The sequence below is a fragment of the Myotis lucifugus genome, unplaced genomic scaffold (genome assembly GCF_000147115.1).
Source record: "Myotis lucifugus unplaced genomic scaffold, Myoluc2.0 scaffold_4, whole genome shotgun sequence".
NCBI lineage: Eukaryota > Metazoa > Chordata > Mammalia > Chiroptera > Vespertilionidae > Myotis > Myotis lucifugus.
In genome coordinates this window covers 17,446,113-17,460,660 of record NW_005871052.1, presented here as the reverse complement: position 1 = coordinate 17,460,660, position 14,548 = coordinate 17,446,113, and the positions used below count along the sequence as shown (strand labels likewise).

Below are 14,548 nucleotides of genomic sequence, written 5' to 3'. Positions count from 1 at the left end.
AGCCTATCTGTTTGATTTTTATAATCTACAGAATTGGGGGTATGATCACTAGCAATTTAAAAACAAATAGAAATCCTATATAAATGCTCTTTTGTAAAAGTTTTACCTATATTTTTATTGTAAAAAATAACATGTTGCCAGCCAGTGTGACCTATGAACCAGGAGGTCATGGTTCGATTCCAGGTCAGGGCACATGCCTGGGTTGCAGGCTCAATCCCGAGTGTTGGGCATGCAGGAGGCAGAAGATCAATGATTCTCTCTCACCATTGATGTTCCTATCTCTCTTATCCTCTCCCTTCCTCTATGAAATCAAGAAAAATATAAACAAAAAGAAAAAAAATAATGTTATTAGTTCAAGCATGATTTCAGGAGTCAGGAAGAGGAAAAGTGACAATTTCCACCAATGATCATTTTTTCATGGGCATTACTGGCTTTTAGTAAAGGTTAATACATAGATCATCTTATTGAACATACCAGTCAGTAGTCCTGATAAAGCAGATGTCATCAGGACCTGAATTGTTCATCCCTATGAAAACAAACAGAATAGCATTGAATTAAACCAGTCTGGTTTAATAGATTCTGTGTGATCAAATTGTTTAGGGCCATTCTCTGTCCACTTCTTTCATGTGGCAGGATATATCTTTATGCCCTTGCTGCCTAGAAATACTTAAGGAGAGATACTCTGGAAAACCATTAACAGATCTATCTACTTTTATATTTATTCTCCCAGGGAAACAGAAGTACCTTTGTGCCAGCAGAAATGATTGCACCATCGATAAATTCCGAAGAAAAAATTGTCCATCTTGTCGCCTCCGGAAATGCTATGAAGCAGGGATGACTCTGGGAGGTATGATACTTTTATTCCTTTTTCTTCTCTTCCCTTTCCCGTTCTCATTCTCTGGTTCTCTCTTTAAACCAGATTTTCCTCTTTGCTATACCCCATTCTTGGGCTAAGCATGAGAGCAGGAGGTATGAAGCAAGAATCAGGCAGGACTCTCTTCAGGGATGAGTGTGGACTTGACTAAGAAGGGTTCCCCAGAGGACATAATGGTACTGGCCTTATGTTGTTAAATGGTGGCTAGGATGAGAGAACTAAGAAATTCAGAACAATTAGAGGTGCAGGATGACCCAGGCACAGGCTGGCCTTGAACACCCAAGAATATCCATCAGTTAACTGCTGCCAATATTGTAGGGCTGGCCACCTGGAAAGAGAAGCTGCTTTTCTTTGGAGCCTATGACTAAGATGCCAAGCAGAGCCAATTTCCTATCCCACACCTCCTAGGGATGAACAGGTCTTTTAATCATGCCCTTTTCCTTGCAAATCTATTGATAATTTCCAAAAGCATTCATTTTGGTAGCACAGTAGCTTGACCGAGGTAAGATACAGCTCTTTCAATGGCGACTCCACATAATAAGGTTCTTTCTTCCCTAGTCTGTGTCTATCATAAGCACTGGTACCATTCCAGAAAAGCTTTGCTGACACTTATACCCCCCACCATTTTCTCATTTCTTCATGTTCACATCTGTTTAATGCTAGAGTCATCTCTGCTGCCTTCCACTTCCAGAAAGATGCACCTTTCATGAGTAAAGCAAGATCATTAGTCTATTTTGATTTCAAAATGGAACTTGAGGAAAGACAAATCTACTTCTGAATGCCTAAAACTGTAGCTTCATACCTGAATACTCCTTATCAGCCTATCAGATTCTAGGAAAACGTATGCGCCCAGAATCCTGCCCTCTCACCTCCCCTCTCAAGGCTAATTTAAAGCACTTGTCCATCTTTAGTTTTTGTTTGTTTGTTTGTTTGTTGTTGTTGTTGTTGTTTTTATGCTCAATACCTATGTGCATATTTATAAAAACCAACTTGTTTTCTAACCATGTGTGGGTCTTCATGTGGATAACTCTATACTCCCTTTCTTATAGGCCAGTAATAGTCCTTAACCAGACAAAAGTACTGCAAATAAATTGATCCAGGCTCAATATGAGATGGTTTTAACAGAAGCCTTTCAAGTAGTGTCTAGTATTCCCAGAAATCATAGGCAGATGCTCTGTGAGTGGTTTTCCAGGCAGTCACATCAAATGAAACTCAAATATTAAAAAAAAAATCAACCTTGTTATTGTTTGCTTGGCTTCTCCAGATAAATCTCAATTGTAGTGGGGAGGAAGAAATAAGACTGGGATGGGGGAGTGCAGAAGGAAAACAAAAGGGAAGTTTTTTCCATGTGAATTTTATGACCCCATGTGAGGTTTCTGATACACTGAACTCTCATTTAGCTGTCTGTGAATTGTGTATAAGAGATGGGGCTTGCAAGTAGAGAACCCCTTAGTTTTCCATTTGTTGATATGCCCACTTTGATGCAGGTAAAGCCTAATGGCAACCAAAGTCCTAATACAGTTGGCTCCCAATCTTAAAATTAGTGTCATGTCTCAGCCAGCATCCTCTATTATAAAGCAGTCTATGACATGATTACAGTGAACCCCTTTGAAAAGGAGTTTATGTATAAGAGATCATTTTACTACTCCTTATAGAAGACAGGCATAAATCTATAAATCTTTGGTGAGAGTGGTATGGTAAATTTACAAATTGACTTTATACAGTTGAACAAGTTAAACTTTGAATAGGCTTGGTAAACACAATGAAAATAAGCTGAAAAGTGCTGTGGTTGACTTTATTTCACTTCCATTTCTGTAATATTTACTGTGTTTCTACTATGTACAAGGCACCATGCTAGGCAATAGAGCTTCAGGCAGGCAAATTTCAAGAAATGTCTATAAGATAAAAGGATTTTTATGTCATGTAAATGCCTTTGTCTTTGGAATCAGGAAGACCTAGGTTAAAGGCCCAACTCCATTATTTATTGTGCCCTGTGTATGTCTCAATTTCTTCATCTGTAAGGTTAGAAATATCACTCTCACAGAGCTATAAAGGGAGTCATATGATATGATAAATGTGAACATTTTTGGTAAAGGACAAAGTGTGAGGGTTTATTATGACAGTGAGGTTACTAGTAATTTATCTGGTTAGGATGTTCACAGCACTTCCCAGTTGGCTCTTATTCTGAGTTACTTGGCATATCCTATGATAGTAACAGCTCCAACAGGCAGAGAATCACCAGAAATCACTCTTGATTACCTCAAACCAAAAATACTGTCAAGATCTTTATAGAGATGATTCTAGTAACTAAGATAATTATATATTACTAGTGGCCCGGTGCACGAAAATTTGTGCACTCAGGGGGGGTCCCTCAGCCCTCTTGCAGTCTGGGACACTTTGGAGGATGTCCACCTGCTGGCTTAGGCCCACTCCCTGGGAGATCAGGCCCAAGCTGGCAGTCAGACATCCCTCAGGCAGCCCAGCAGCCCTCGGGGGATGTCCACTTACCAGCAGGGAGCAGACCTAAGCTGCAGTCGGACATCCTTAGCGCTGCTGAGGAGGCGAGAGAGGCTCCCACCACCACTGCTGTGCTGGCAGCAGTCAGCCTGGCTTGTGGCTGAGCAGAGCTCCCCCTGTGGGAGCACACTGACCACCAGGGGGCAGCTCTGGCATTGCGTGTCTGCCCCCTGGTGATCAGTGTGTGTCATAGTGACCAGTCATTCCCAATCATTCTTCTGTTAGGGTCAATTTGCATATTACCCTTTTATTATATAGGAAAGAGGCCTGGTGCATGGCTGGGGTGCCTGGCCAGCCTGGGTGAGGGGCTGATGGGTGTTTGCCGGCTGGTCACACCCCCTTCAGGGTGGGGGTCCCCACTAGGGTACCTGGCCAGCCTGGGTGAGGGGCTGATGGCTGTTTGCAGGCTGGTCACACACCCTTCAGGGTGGGGGTCCCCACTGGGATGCCTGGCCAGACTGGGTGAGGGGCTGATGGCTGTTTGCAGGCTGGTCAAGCCCCCCCCCAGTGGGGACCCTCACCCCATGGAGGTTGGGCCAGCCTAGGTGAGGGGCTGAGGGCTGTTTTCAGGCTTGCCAAGCCCCCCTGGCGACAGAAGCTCCCAGCCTCTCCTTTTTTTCTTTTTTCTTTTTTTATTCTGGGATTTATTTACCTTCTATAATTGAAACTTTGTAGCCTTGAGTGGAGCTCAGAGCTGGCCAGGGCGGGCGGGAGGGAAGCTTGGCTTCCTCCGATGCCAGGGGCAACCCAAGCCTCCTGCTCGCTCCAGCTCCGTGGCCACGGCCAGCTGAAAGCAGGCATCTGGGGTTTATTTATCTTCTATAATTGAAACTTTGTTGCCTTGAGTGGAGCTCAGAGCCGGCCGCGGCAGGCGGGAAGCTTGGCTTCCTCCATCACTGGAGCAACCAAACCTCCTGCTTGCTCCAGCTCTGTGGCTGTCGGCCACCATCTTGGTTGGGTTAATTTGCATATAATCGCTCTGATTGCCTGGTGGGTGTGGCTTAAGGCATAGCGAAGGTATGGTCAATTTGCATGTTTGTCTTTTATTAGTGCAGATGTTCAAGTACCATGTCAGTAAGAACCCAAATGTTTACCGTCTTAGACATCATTGTTTGCAAAACAAACCTTTCCATTTTGCTAAACTTAAGTCTCCATTTCTTTTTCTTTACTTTTTTATTTTAAATTTCTTTATTCATTAAGTTATTACATATGTGTCCTTATACCCACATTACCCCCCAACCCCCACTCATGCCCTCACCCCCCTGTTGTCTGTGTCCATTGGTTAGGCCTATATGCATGCATTCAAGTCCTTTGGTTGATCTCGCCCCCTTACCCCCACCCTCCCCTACCTTCCCTCTGAGGTTTGATGGTCTGATCGATGTTTCTCTGTCTCTGGATCTGTTTTTGTTTCTCATTTTATGTTGTTCATTATATTCCATAAATGAGTGAGCTCATGTGATATTTATCTTTCTCTGACTGGCTTATTTCACTTAGCATAATGCTCTCCAGTTCCATCCATGCTATTGCAAATGGTATGAACTCCTTTTTTACTGTAGCATAGTATTCCATTGTGTAGATTTACCACAGTTTTTTAATCCACTCATCTACTGATGGGCACTTACGCTGTTTCCAAATCTTAGCTATGGTGAATTGTGCTGCTATGAACATAGGGGTGCATATATCCTTTCTAATTGGTGTTTCTAGTTTCTTGAGATATATTCCTAGAAGTGGGATGACTTGGTCAAATGAGAGTTCCATTTTTAGTTTTTTGAGGAAACTCCATACTGTTCTCCACAGTGGCTGCACCAGTCTGCATTCCCACCAGCAGTGAAGGAGGGTTCCTTTTTCTTCGAATCCTCTCCAGCACTTGTCCTTTGTTGATTTGTTGATGATAGCCATTCTGACAGGTGTGAGATGGTACCTCATTGTCCTTTTGATTTGCATCTGTAAGATAATTAGTGACTTTGAGCGTGTTTTCATATGTCTCTTGGCCTTTCTTCTGTCTTCTTTTGAAAAGTATCTATTTAGGTTCGTTGCCCATTTTTTTATTGTGTTTTTTATCTTCCTTTTGTTAAGTTGTATGAGTTCCCTGTAAATGTTGGAGATTAAACCCTTATCGGTGATAACACTGGCAAATATGTTCTCCCATGCAGTGGGCTTTCTTGTTGTTTTCTTGATTGTTTCTTTTGCTGTGCAGAAGCTTTTTATTTTGATGTAATCCCATTTGTTTATTTTCTTTTTAGTTTCCACTGCCCTAGGAGCAGTATCAGTGAAGAAATTGCTTTGGCATATGTCTGAGATTTTGCTGCCTGTGGATTCCTCTAGCATTTTTATGGATTCCTGTCTTATGTTTAAGTCCTTTATCCATTTTGATTTTATTTTTGTTTATGGTGTAAGTTGGTGGTCTAGTTTCATTTTTTGCATGTATCTGTCCAATTTTCCCAACACCATTTATTGAAGAGGCTGTCTTGACTCCATTGTACATTCATGCCTCCTTTGTCGAATATTAATTGAGCATAGTGGTTTGGTTTGATTTCTGGGTTCTCTATTCTATTCCATTGATCTATATATCTGTTCTTGTGCCAGTACCAGGCAGTTTTGAGAACAGTGTCTTTGTAATACAGCTTGATATCTGGTATTGAGATCCCACCTACTTTGTTTTTCTTTCTCAGGATTGCTGCAGCTATTCAGGGTCTTTTTTTAATTCCAGACCTGAGGTCTCCATTTCTTGCTTCCCTGCTGAAAATACTTGTTATGTTTGTTGTTCACTTTCAAATTCAATGTATATCACACCTTTATTCAAAAAATGGGAAAAAGAAAGAAAGCATAAATACAGAGTGGCCCTTCTGAATACTTTATCATTAGAATTCCCTTTTCATAAAATTTGTGTTTAGCATAGACATTTTGATCAACTTGAAAGATAATTAACATAATTTTGTTTATTCTTCCCATCATTCAGCTCTAAATTGTATAATCCATTCCAAAATGGCAACTAGGAATGTGGCTTTGGACAAGTCTCTTCTCTCCTCTGAGGTTCAGTTTTCCCATCATAAAATTGGCATGGTAGGCTTCCCCAAGAACCTGTATGGCATTACTAGTTTTTGATTTTATATCTAAAGTCACAGAAAAAGAGTTGTAAGTTTATCAGCTCTTTTTTTATTTTTTTATCAGCTCTTTTTTATTGTCTATCTACTTCTTTCAAAAGTATAGATAGTCTAGACTTGAGTTCCTTGACCTGCATAGTAATTTTAGCTACTTCATGTCACATCAAAGTAAGATATATTGTGTGTCTAAAAGTAGACTGGATAGATAGATTAGTGAGGGAGTGGAGAGCAGAAGGGCTGCCTTTGTATCTCAGAGAATCTGTTACTCTGCAGTTGATGGCTGCTCGGTCTTCAGGCCTTAAGATCTCTAATCTGTTTTTTGGTTTTTTTTTCTATAGTGTTCCATCTACTGTTTGGTATGGGACCTTCTCAATTCAGAGGTACTTAAAACACTTAAATCATGCAGCCTTTTCCTTCCTGCTTCTAGTCCTATCTACCTGTTCATAGCTTTTTTCCATAGCAGCCCTTGGTGTTTATGAAAGGATCCTGGAGGTGATTGTATTCTCAGGATGTTTCCTTGAACACCACCTCCAGGCTTCCAGCTGCCCATCTACAACAAGGATAGGACTTTCTTTGTACATGGTTCATTTATGGCTGCTTTTGAAAAACCATATATTGCAAACTGCTTCCAAAATCTAACTCCCTTGACTACTTTGAATTTAAGAAAAGTTATAAACATAACTGTCTAGAAATGGATTTTCTCTCCAGTGAATTAAATGTGTTTTTTCACAGCCTGTGTTTAGAATAAATCACAGACACTTCTCACTTTCCTCTGTGCTTCTCAAGGATGTGCTCTCAGTTTCCAAGATGGAATGAGAAAGAGTAAATTGCTCTTATCTGCTGTCTTCTCCCTTGACCCCTCCCCCTTTTCACTTTCTCTCCTATTCCTCCCCAGACATTACTTCGTTTTGTGTTTCACAACACAAAAAGTTCTCAGCCTTTAATAAATAGTATTGGTGCCTGCTACTTTCTCCTTTCTTGGACCAAGGAAGATGGTAGACCTTCAAGACTTTCAGGTAGCAGCCAAACCCCAAAAGAGTAGAGGAAACATGGAACTCTAGAACATGTAAGACTCTGAGGTGTGCACCATTTTCTTCAGAGGTTATCTATAATTGTCTTTTCTATTGGGAGACTGAACTCTACATCTGAGATTTAAACCTGTTAACAGATCTGCGGGTTTTAACAATCTCCATAATTCTCTAGTTGGGAGGATTGCTCAGGGAACCCCTGGTCATGGTCTGATGTTGTCATGGATTCTTTGGTTTCTAATATTGAAGACAGACAGTCTTGATGCCAGACCTTTCATCATTCTTCATGCTCAAGAGCAACCCAGTATTGATACTTCTGTCCTGTGTGCAACTGAGGGATTCCAATGCTGACATACTACTCATGGAATTGTTCCTAAGGACACAGATTTCACAGCATTTATTCATCTGTCTATTTATTCATCCATCCTTCTAGGAAGCCATCTAGATAGTCCTTCCATCGTTCCATCTATTCATTCATCTATTTATCTGTTTAAAAATATTTATTGAGTTTCAACTATGTGCCAAACACTATAGAAGGCATTTTAAAGAATCAGAGATTAATAAGATATGATCCCTGCCCTCAAAAAGTTAAACAAGGAAAGAAACACAGTGATAATGAATACATCTTCATCTTAAAGGATAAATAGGAATGACTAAAAAGATATTGAGTGAGATATACAGGAAAGGCCATTCAAGGCAAAGGGCACAGGTTGAATAAAGGTGAAGAGACATTAAAAATGCATCGAGGATTTGAGGAATAGCAAACAGTTTAATATGGTTAGATCTGAGGAGATGGGGAAGACAAGCTGAAACCACATTGAAAATGGATCTGATTATGCTTAAAGGTTTAGACTTTAGACAGTTGAAGATTTGCGTATGTTCACATATGATTTTGTTTATTTGCTTGATTTTTTAAAAGACAATTAATGATAGAGTTAAATTTTAGAAAATTTAATAGTAGGCCAGAGAGGGGGGAGAAGGATGGAGAGAGATGAGAGAGAGAGAGAGAGAGAGAGAGAGAGAGAGAGAGAGAGAGAGAGATTGCAGCCTTGGTTCTTAGGGTTTGATTCCTTCTATTTGTGTTGATACCTACAAGTACTGATCATTTACATACATCCTTACCTACAAGTACTGATCATTTACATACATCCTTACATTATATAAGTCTGTTGTCTTGATATAGGCCAGTGTTTCTCTGTGTGGGTTCTGAGAAAACTAGTTCCATGATGTAGTCCATGAAAAACAATTTATTTGATCAAATATCTTGGGCAAAGTTGCATATTATGGTCTTTCTCAAGAAGATTTATTGTGCATGTTTGCATTTCACAGACCTTTGCAAGTAAGTGCAATAAGGTAAAGTGAGGAGCTTAGCAACTCAGGATTCCCACATTTAATTCAACCACAGAAACCATTTTTTTCACTTAATGCCTGTTAATATCCTACAAAACTACTGTATTCTGGGATACATTTTTGGAAAACTTGGATATACACCTATTCCAGGTCATCTATTTTTTAGATGTGCACATCAAAGAAGGAAATTTTACCTTTTGTGACAACATGGATGAAACTAGAAAGTATTATGCTAAATAAAAAAGCCAGTCTGATTAAGACAAGTACCATATGATTTCACTTATATGTGGAATGTAAAGAACCAATTAAATTAATAAACACAATAAAAACAGACTCATAGATAAAGAACAGACTAACAGCTGTCAGAGAGGAGGGGTTTGTGGGGCTGGGTGAAAAAGGTGAAAGTATTACACACACAAAAAAAATGGTGATTACCAGAGGGAAATGTGATGGGGGGAGGTAGAAGAGGGCAAAGGGGGGAATAAATGGTGATGGAAGGATACTTGTGGGGTGGTGAAAACACAATACAATATATAATTGATGTATTATAGAATTGTACACTTGAAACTTATATAATTTTATTAAGCAATGTCATCCCAATAAATTCAATTTAAAAAAGAGAATGCCTTCAGGACCAAGAATGGACCATTTTCACCACGTCTCAATGAATATGCACCAGAGGATATTAAAACCACTAAAGTAAATCATGTTGGGTCTGTATTATTTTTATACACAAATGATGAGATGCAATCCAGGCCAAAACAGAGTTATTGCCCAAGTCATCTCACAGGCACAGGTACATATTTCTAACCCAAGGAACATGCTAGACAAATTATTTCTGAGAAATATAATGACTTCCAGCATTGTGCAGAGTAATTACTAAATATTTTGGATATCTATACATTCTTCACTAAAATTTAACAGTTCTTTTGTATACTCTCTGACCAGAATTCCAGTATCTACCTAGATCCTCATCATGGAGCTACCACATAATCTCATTGCTAAAGTAGGAGGCTTAGAAATCACATATTTGTAGAGTTTGGGTACCACTGCCTACCCAATGATTGAATTCTCTCTACCTCCAGTACAGCAGGCAGCAGATTATCATAAAAATCAACAATGGAACTCAGCTTCTTGGAGTTTCTCCTTTGACTCTCGATAATAGAGCTCTAAAAGTTTTCAGGCTGGAGATGCAAATGGTAAATCTCAATTGTAACAAGTGCTACCTTCCCCCTCCCACAGTTCTTAGCTAACTGAGTTTTCCTACAGATATGTACAACTGAGGTATGCACAAAAGAGCAGCATACTCCAATAAACTGTGAAACCAACATGCACAACATATGACAGCACTTGTAATCTGATCCCCCCAGTTTTATTGAAATAATGACATATATAACATTTTATTAAAGGTGTGTAACATAGTAATTTTATACACATCTCTATATAATCACCACAATAGGTTTAGTTAATATCCATCACCATACATAGTTACAGCTTTTTTCCTTGTGATGAGAACTTTTAAGATCTATTCTTTTAACAACTTTTAAATATACAATACAGTATTATTAACTATAGTCACAGGCTGTACATAACACAACCAAAATTTAATTATCATTTAACTGTAAGTTTGTAGGGTTTAAAAAATTCTTTTAATTTATTGTTGACACTATTACAAAATGACACACACTGAACTCAGTCTATACCTTTTGAACACTTTCACCCATTTCCCCACCCGCTAACCCCCACGTCTGGTAACTATAAATTTGTTCTCTATTTCTATGAGTTCAGTGTGTTTTTAGATTCAACATATAACTGAGGTCATATAGTATTTGTCTTTCTCTGTCTTACTTAATTCACTTAGCATGATGTTCCAAAGGTCCATTCTTGTTGTTGCAATGGCAACATTTCCTTTTTGTGGCCGAATCACCCTTGAATCAACTGTCAATCACCATCTTCCAGTTGGTTATATACTTATATGGTGACACATTGTAGAGAAACGGTATATTTCTCTCTACTTTTAGTTCTCAAGCAAAGTTGTTGTATGGAGAGACAGAAACTAAATCTCTTAATTCCTCCAAACTAAATTATCTGGGACAGCATATATATTTTGTAGTCTATCTTTGAGAGTGTGCTTTAGAGAACTATAGTTAGGGATAAATAATTTTTTCTAATCATCAAAATGGATAATACCCCATGTCGTGTACTTGAATGAGTATCTCAGTTGTAAAATTTCCACTTAAAATCCTTGAGTTTTTAAAGTGTAATTACAGCAGAAAGATTTTATTGTTGTTTATTTTTGCTGTGAGTGCTCCAAAATCCCTCAGTTGCTCTTGAAAGAGTAAAATGATGTCATAGGCAATATTTTTCAAAGGTAGTAGGGAGAAAGCTAAAAGTACATAGCATACAATAGGTCATATGAACAAAGGCAAGTATTTTCCAAATTTAACAATTCAGGAAGAAAACGTTTTATTTTAACTGTTTGAAAACATTTTACTTTGATTTAAAAAGAGTATCACCTGCTATTACAAATTGTAGGATATATTCCTTAAGATCTCAAAAGGGGTTAAAATATTTTCTTATTATACTGAACTTATAAATACACAATTTCCCTGAGCAAGATGCTTTTATAGAGACTTTTACACATTATCTGAGATTGTGTTTGTATGAAGTAGAACTAAGAGGGAAATACACAGCCACCCAGAAACCAGAAGAGCCTTCAGGGTGTTTATTATTGATAATATTTCCAGGATAAAATATATCTAGGAAGTAAATTGGAAATGGCATCACTACCTTGGATCACCTCTTTTGAAATCAAGTTCATTCTCCTCAGTCTAGTTAATCCTTGCTATACTTTTTTAGATCTCTTAAGCCATGCATATAAATGTCTTCTTTTTTCCTGCTTAATACCCCCCATTGGGCCAATGATTTTGTGGCTGAAGTGAAAATTAATTGCTGAGGGACATTTCAGCCTTCTAGAAGTCAGCACTTTTAAAAACTGTAAGCACCAATCCTGAAGAAATCACCTGCAGGAAACTTGAAGTGGCATTTGGAACTAAGAAGAAAATCTGGATCCTGGCCAAGACAAAAGGTCACCAGCCCCAGCCTGCACAGTGTGGTATGTCATGCTGGCCACAATAAAACTGAAAGAGACTGAGGACTCTCCTGAGGGTGGAAAATGAGGCATGGAAGCTTTGATTAGTGAGCTGTTAGGCACATAGACATTAATTTTGAAGCATTCTCATCTCCAAGCTGAGTAATAATGCTTGTAATATTATGGGATTATTTGGCTGCTGCAAGAAATTCAGAAGACTGAATAGGGAGTCTTTATTGGGTTCTGAGTGTCTATATTGAGACTGTTAAATTCCAGCTCCCTTCTCTTCCTCCACATCCTCCTTCTCCACACCCCCTGCCTAATTCTTACACACTGTGACACTGTGTACAGAGAGGCAAACACACACACACACACACACACACACACACACTATATATATATATATATATATATATATATATATATATATATATATATATACCATGAGAGATAAGAAAAAGAAGAAAAAGGAATAAAAAGGATTATACACTGAGTGGCCAGATTATTATGACCACCTGACGTTTGTAGGCAAATTAGCTATAATTTTGCGCTGAAGTTGCTAGAGCAGTGGTTCTCAACCTTGGCTGCACATTAGAATCACCTGGGAATCTTTTTTAAAATCCTGATTTCTGGGCCTCATCCTCCGGAAATTCTGTTTCTTTGTTATGGGGTGAGGCCACAACATTAGTAACAAAGAAACAGAATTTCTGGAGGATGAGGCCCAGAAATAAGGATTTTAAAAAGATTCCCAGGTGATTCTAATGTGCAGCCAAGGTTGAGAACCACTGTGCTAGAGGGCCAGATCATTATAAACATCTGAATAGCAGAACATACCTAAGTATCATTGCTGATCAAGTTCATCCTATCATGTTGATGGCATATCCCAATGGAGATGGCTTCTTCCAACCAGACAATGCGCCATGCCACGGTGCTTGTATTGTGCAGGAGTGGTTTCAAGAACATGAGGGAGACTTTACCTTGCTTAGGTGGCCCCCACAATCACCAGATCTCAATCCAATTGAGCATTTGTAGGACAAAGTTAAAAGTGCCATCAGTCAGCTGGTTCCACAACCATCAAATCTCACAGAACTGGACAGTGCTATTCATCAGGCATGGTGTCAGATTCCTTGCATCACCTTTCAACATCTCGAGAGTCAATGCCAAGAAGAATCGCTGCAGTATTGAAGGCAAAATGTGGCCCAACGAAGTACTGATGGGGTGGTCATAATAATCTGGCAACTCAGTGGGGCCTTGACTTACGAGTGTCCCGACTAACGAGTTTTTTGAGATACGAGCCGTCTCTCGGCCGATTTTTTGCTTTGAGTTGCGAGCTAAAATTTGGGTTACGAGCCAGCTTCAGATAACCCACGGCTAGTTGGCGCAGCGAACGTCACAGTGAACGCCACAACATCAGCCCAGCATCAGGTGTCTCACTCATTCACTTTTTGATTTGACATACGAGTAATTTGAGTTACGAGCTCCGTCACAGAATGAATTAAACTCGTAAGTCAAGGCCCCACTGTATATATAATTTAGTATATTTATCAATAAAGCAGAAAAGAAGGGACAAAAAAACAACTCCAAGTAAAGAATTTTCCATACTACATTGCACCTCTGTCATAAGGTGGGTAAGAAAAGAGAACAGGAATCCCCAATCCAAAATGGTAGTTGCCTGCCTTTCCCAATTTTGCATGCTTCCTCCATTCAGGGGACCTGACTTAGGCATCTGATTATCAGGCATGCTAGGTGCAAGCCCATCTTTAAGCTGCTATATTCAACAGTGTTTCTTTTTCAGATTGGAAAAATTCCAGGTTGACAACTACAAGTATCTCAAAATGACCAGACACTGAAGAAAGGCTGACCTGCCTCATTCAGAATGAGGGTTCTAGAGTGCTAGTGAATAGCCCAGAGACACCTGGAATCTGAACCTTAAGGGTTTAAGCCCCTGCCTCTGAACACAGACTCTGATGCTGGGGCTTGGGGCTATTCTCTTAGTTGATGATTCTCCCCCATGGGACTGATAGTGTTTCCATACCTCACAGGGATATTGTAAGGACTAGCTCTAGAAGTAGTAAGTTACTACTTATGTAGTTATATCATGATTGATGTTTTCTGTATAGTATCATGGTGTTAGAAGAATGCTTTTTATTGATTGATTTTAGGGAGAGAGAGGAAGGGAGGAAGACAGGGAGGGAGGAAGGGAGAGGGAGGGAGGAAGGGAGGGAGAAAGGGAGGAAGAGAGAGAGAGAGAGAGAGAGAGAGAGAGAGAGAGAGAGAGCTTTGGTGTTCCACTCATTTATGCATTTATTGGTTGATTCTTGTATGTATCCTGTATAGGGATCAAACCCACAACCTTGGCATATCAGGACGACACTCTCACCAACTGATCTACCAACCAGGGCAAGCAGAGTTTTTATTTTATTTTATTGTTCTTGATCATATGTGATAGCAGCCAGGCACTGGCTCACAACTGCAGCTGTGGCTCAGTTGCTTGCTTTCCACAGTATGTTGCTGGGAAGAACATTTGCTGATGGAACTGAAGGTGCTACCTTGGATAAAAGCCACTGTATCTATCTGAGGCTCC

General features: G+C 39.6%; 1 protein-coding gene across 1 annotated transcript in view; it reads left to right on the top strand.

Annotated features, from left to right (window-relative positions):
* Nucleotides 1–14,548, top strand: part of AR (androgen receptor) — a 293,861-nt gene that overhangs the window by 247,643 nt on the left and 31,670 nt on the right. The window contains exon 3 of the mRNA XM_006082935.3: nucleotides 731–847. Coding sequence (XP_006082997.1) covers nucleotides 731–847 — 117 coding nt within the window. The remainder of the gene's footprint in view (nucleotides 1–730; nucleotides 848–14,548) is intronic.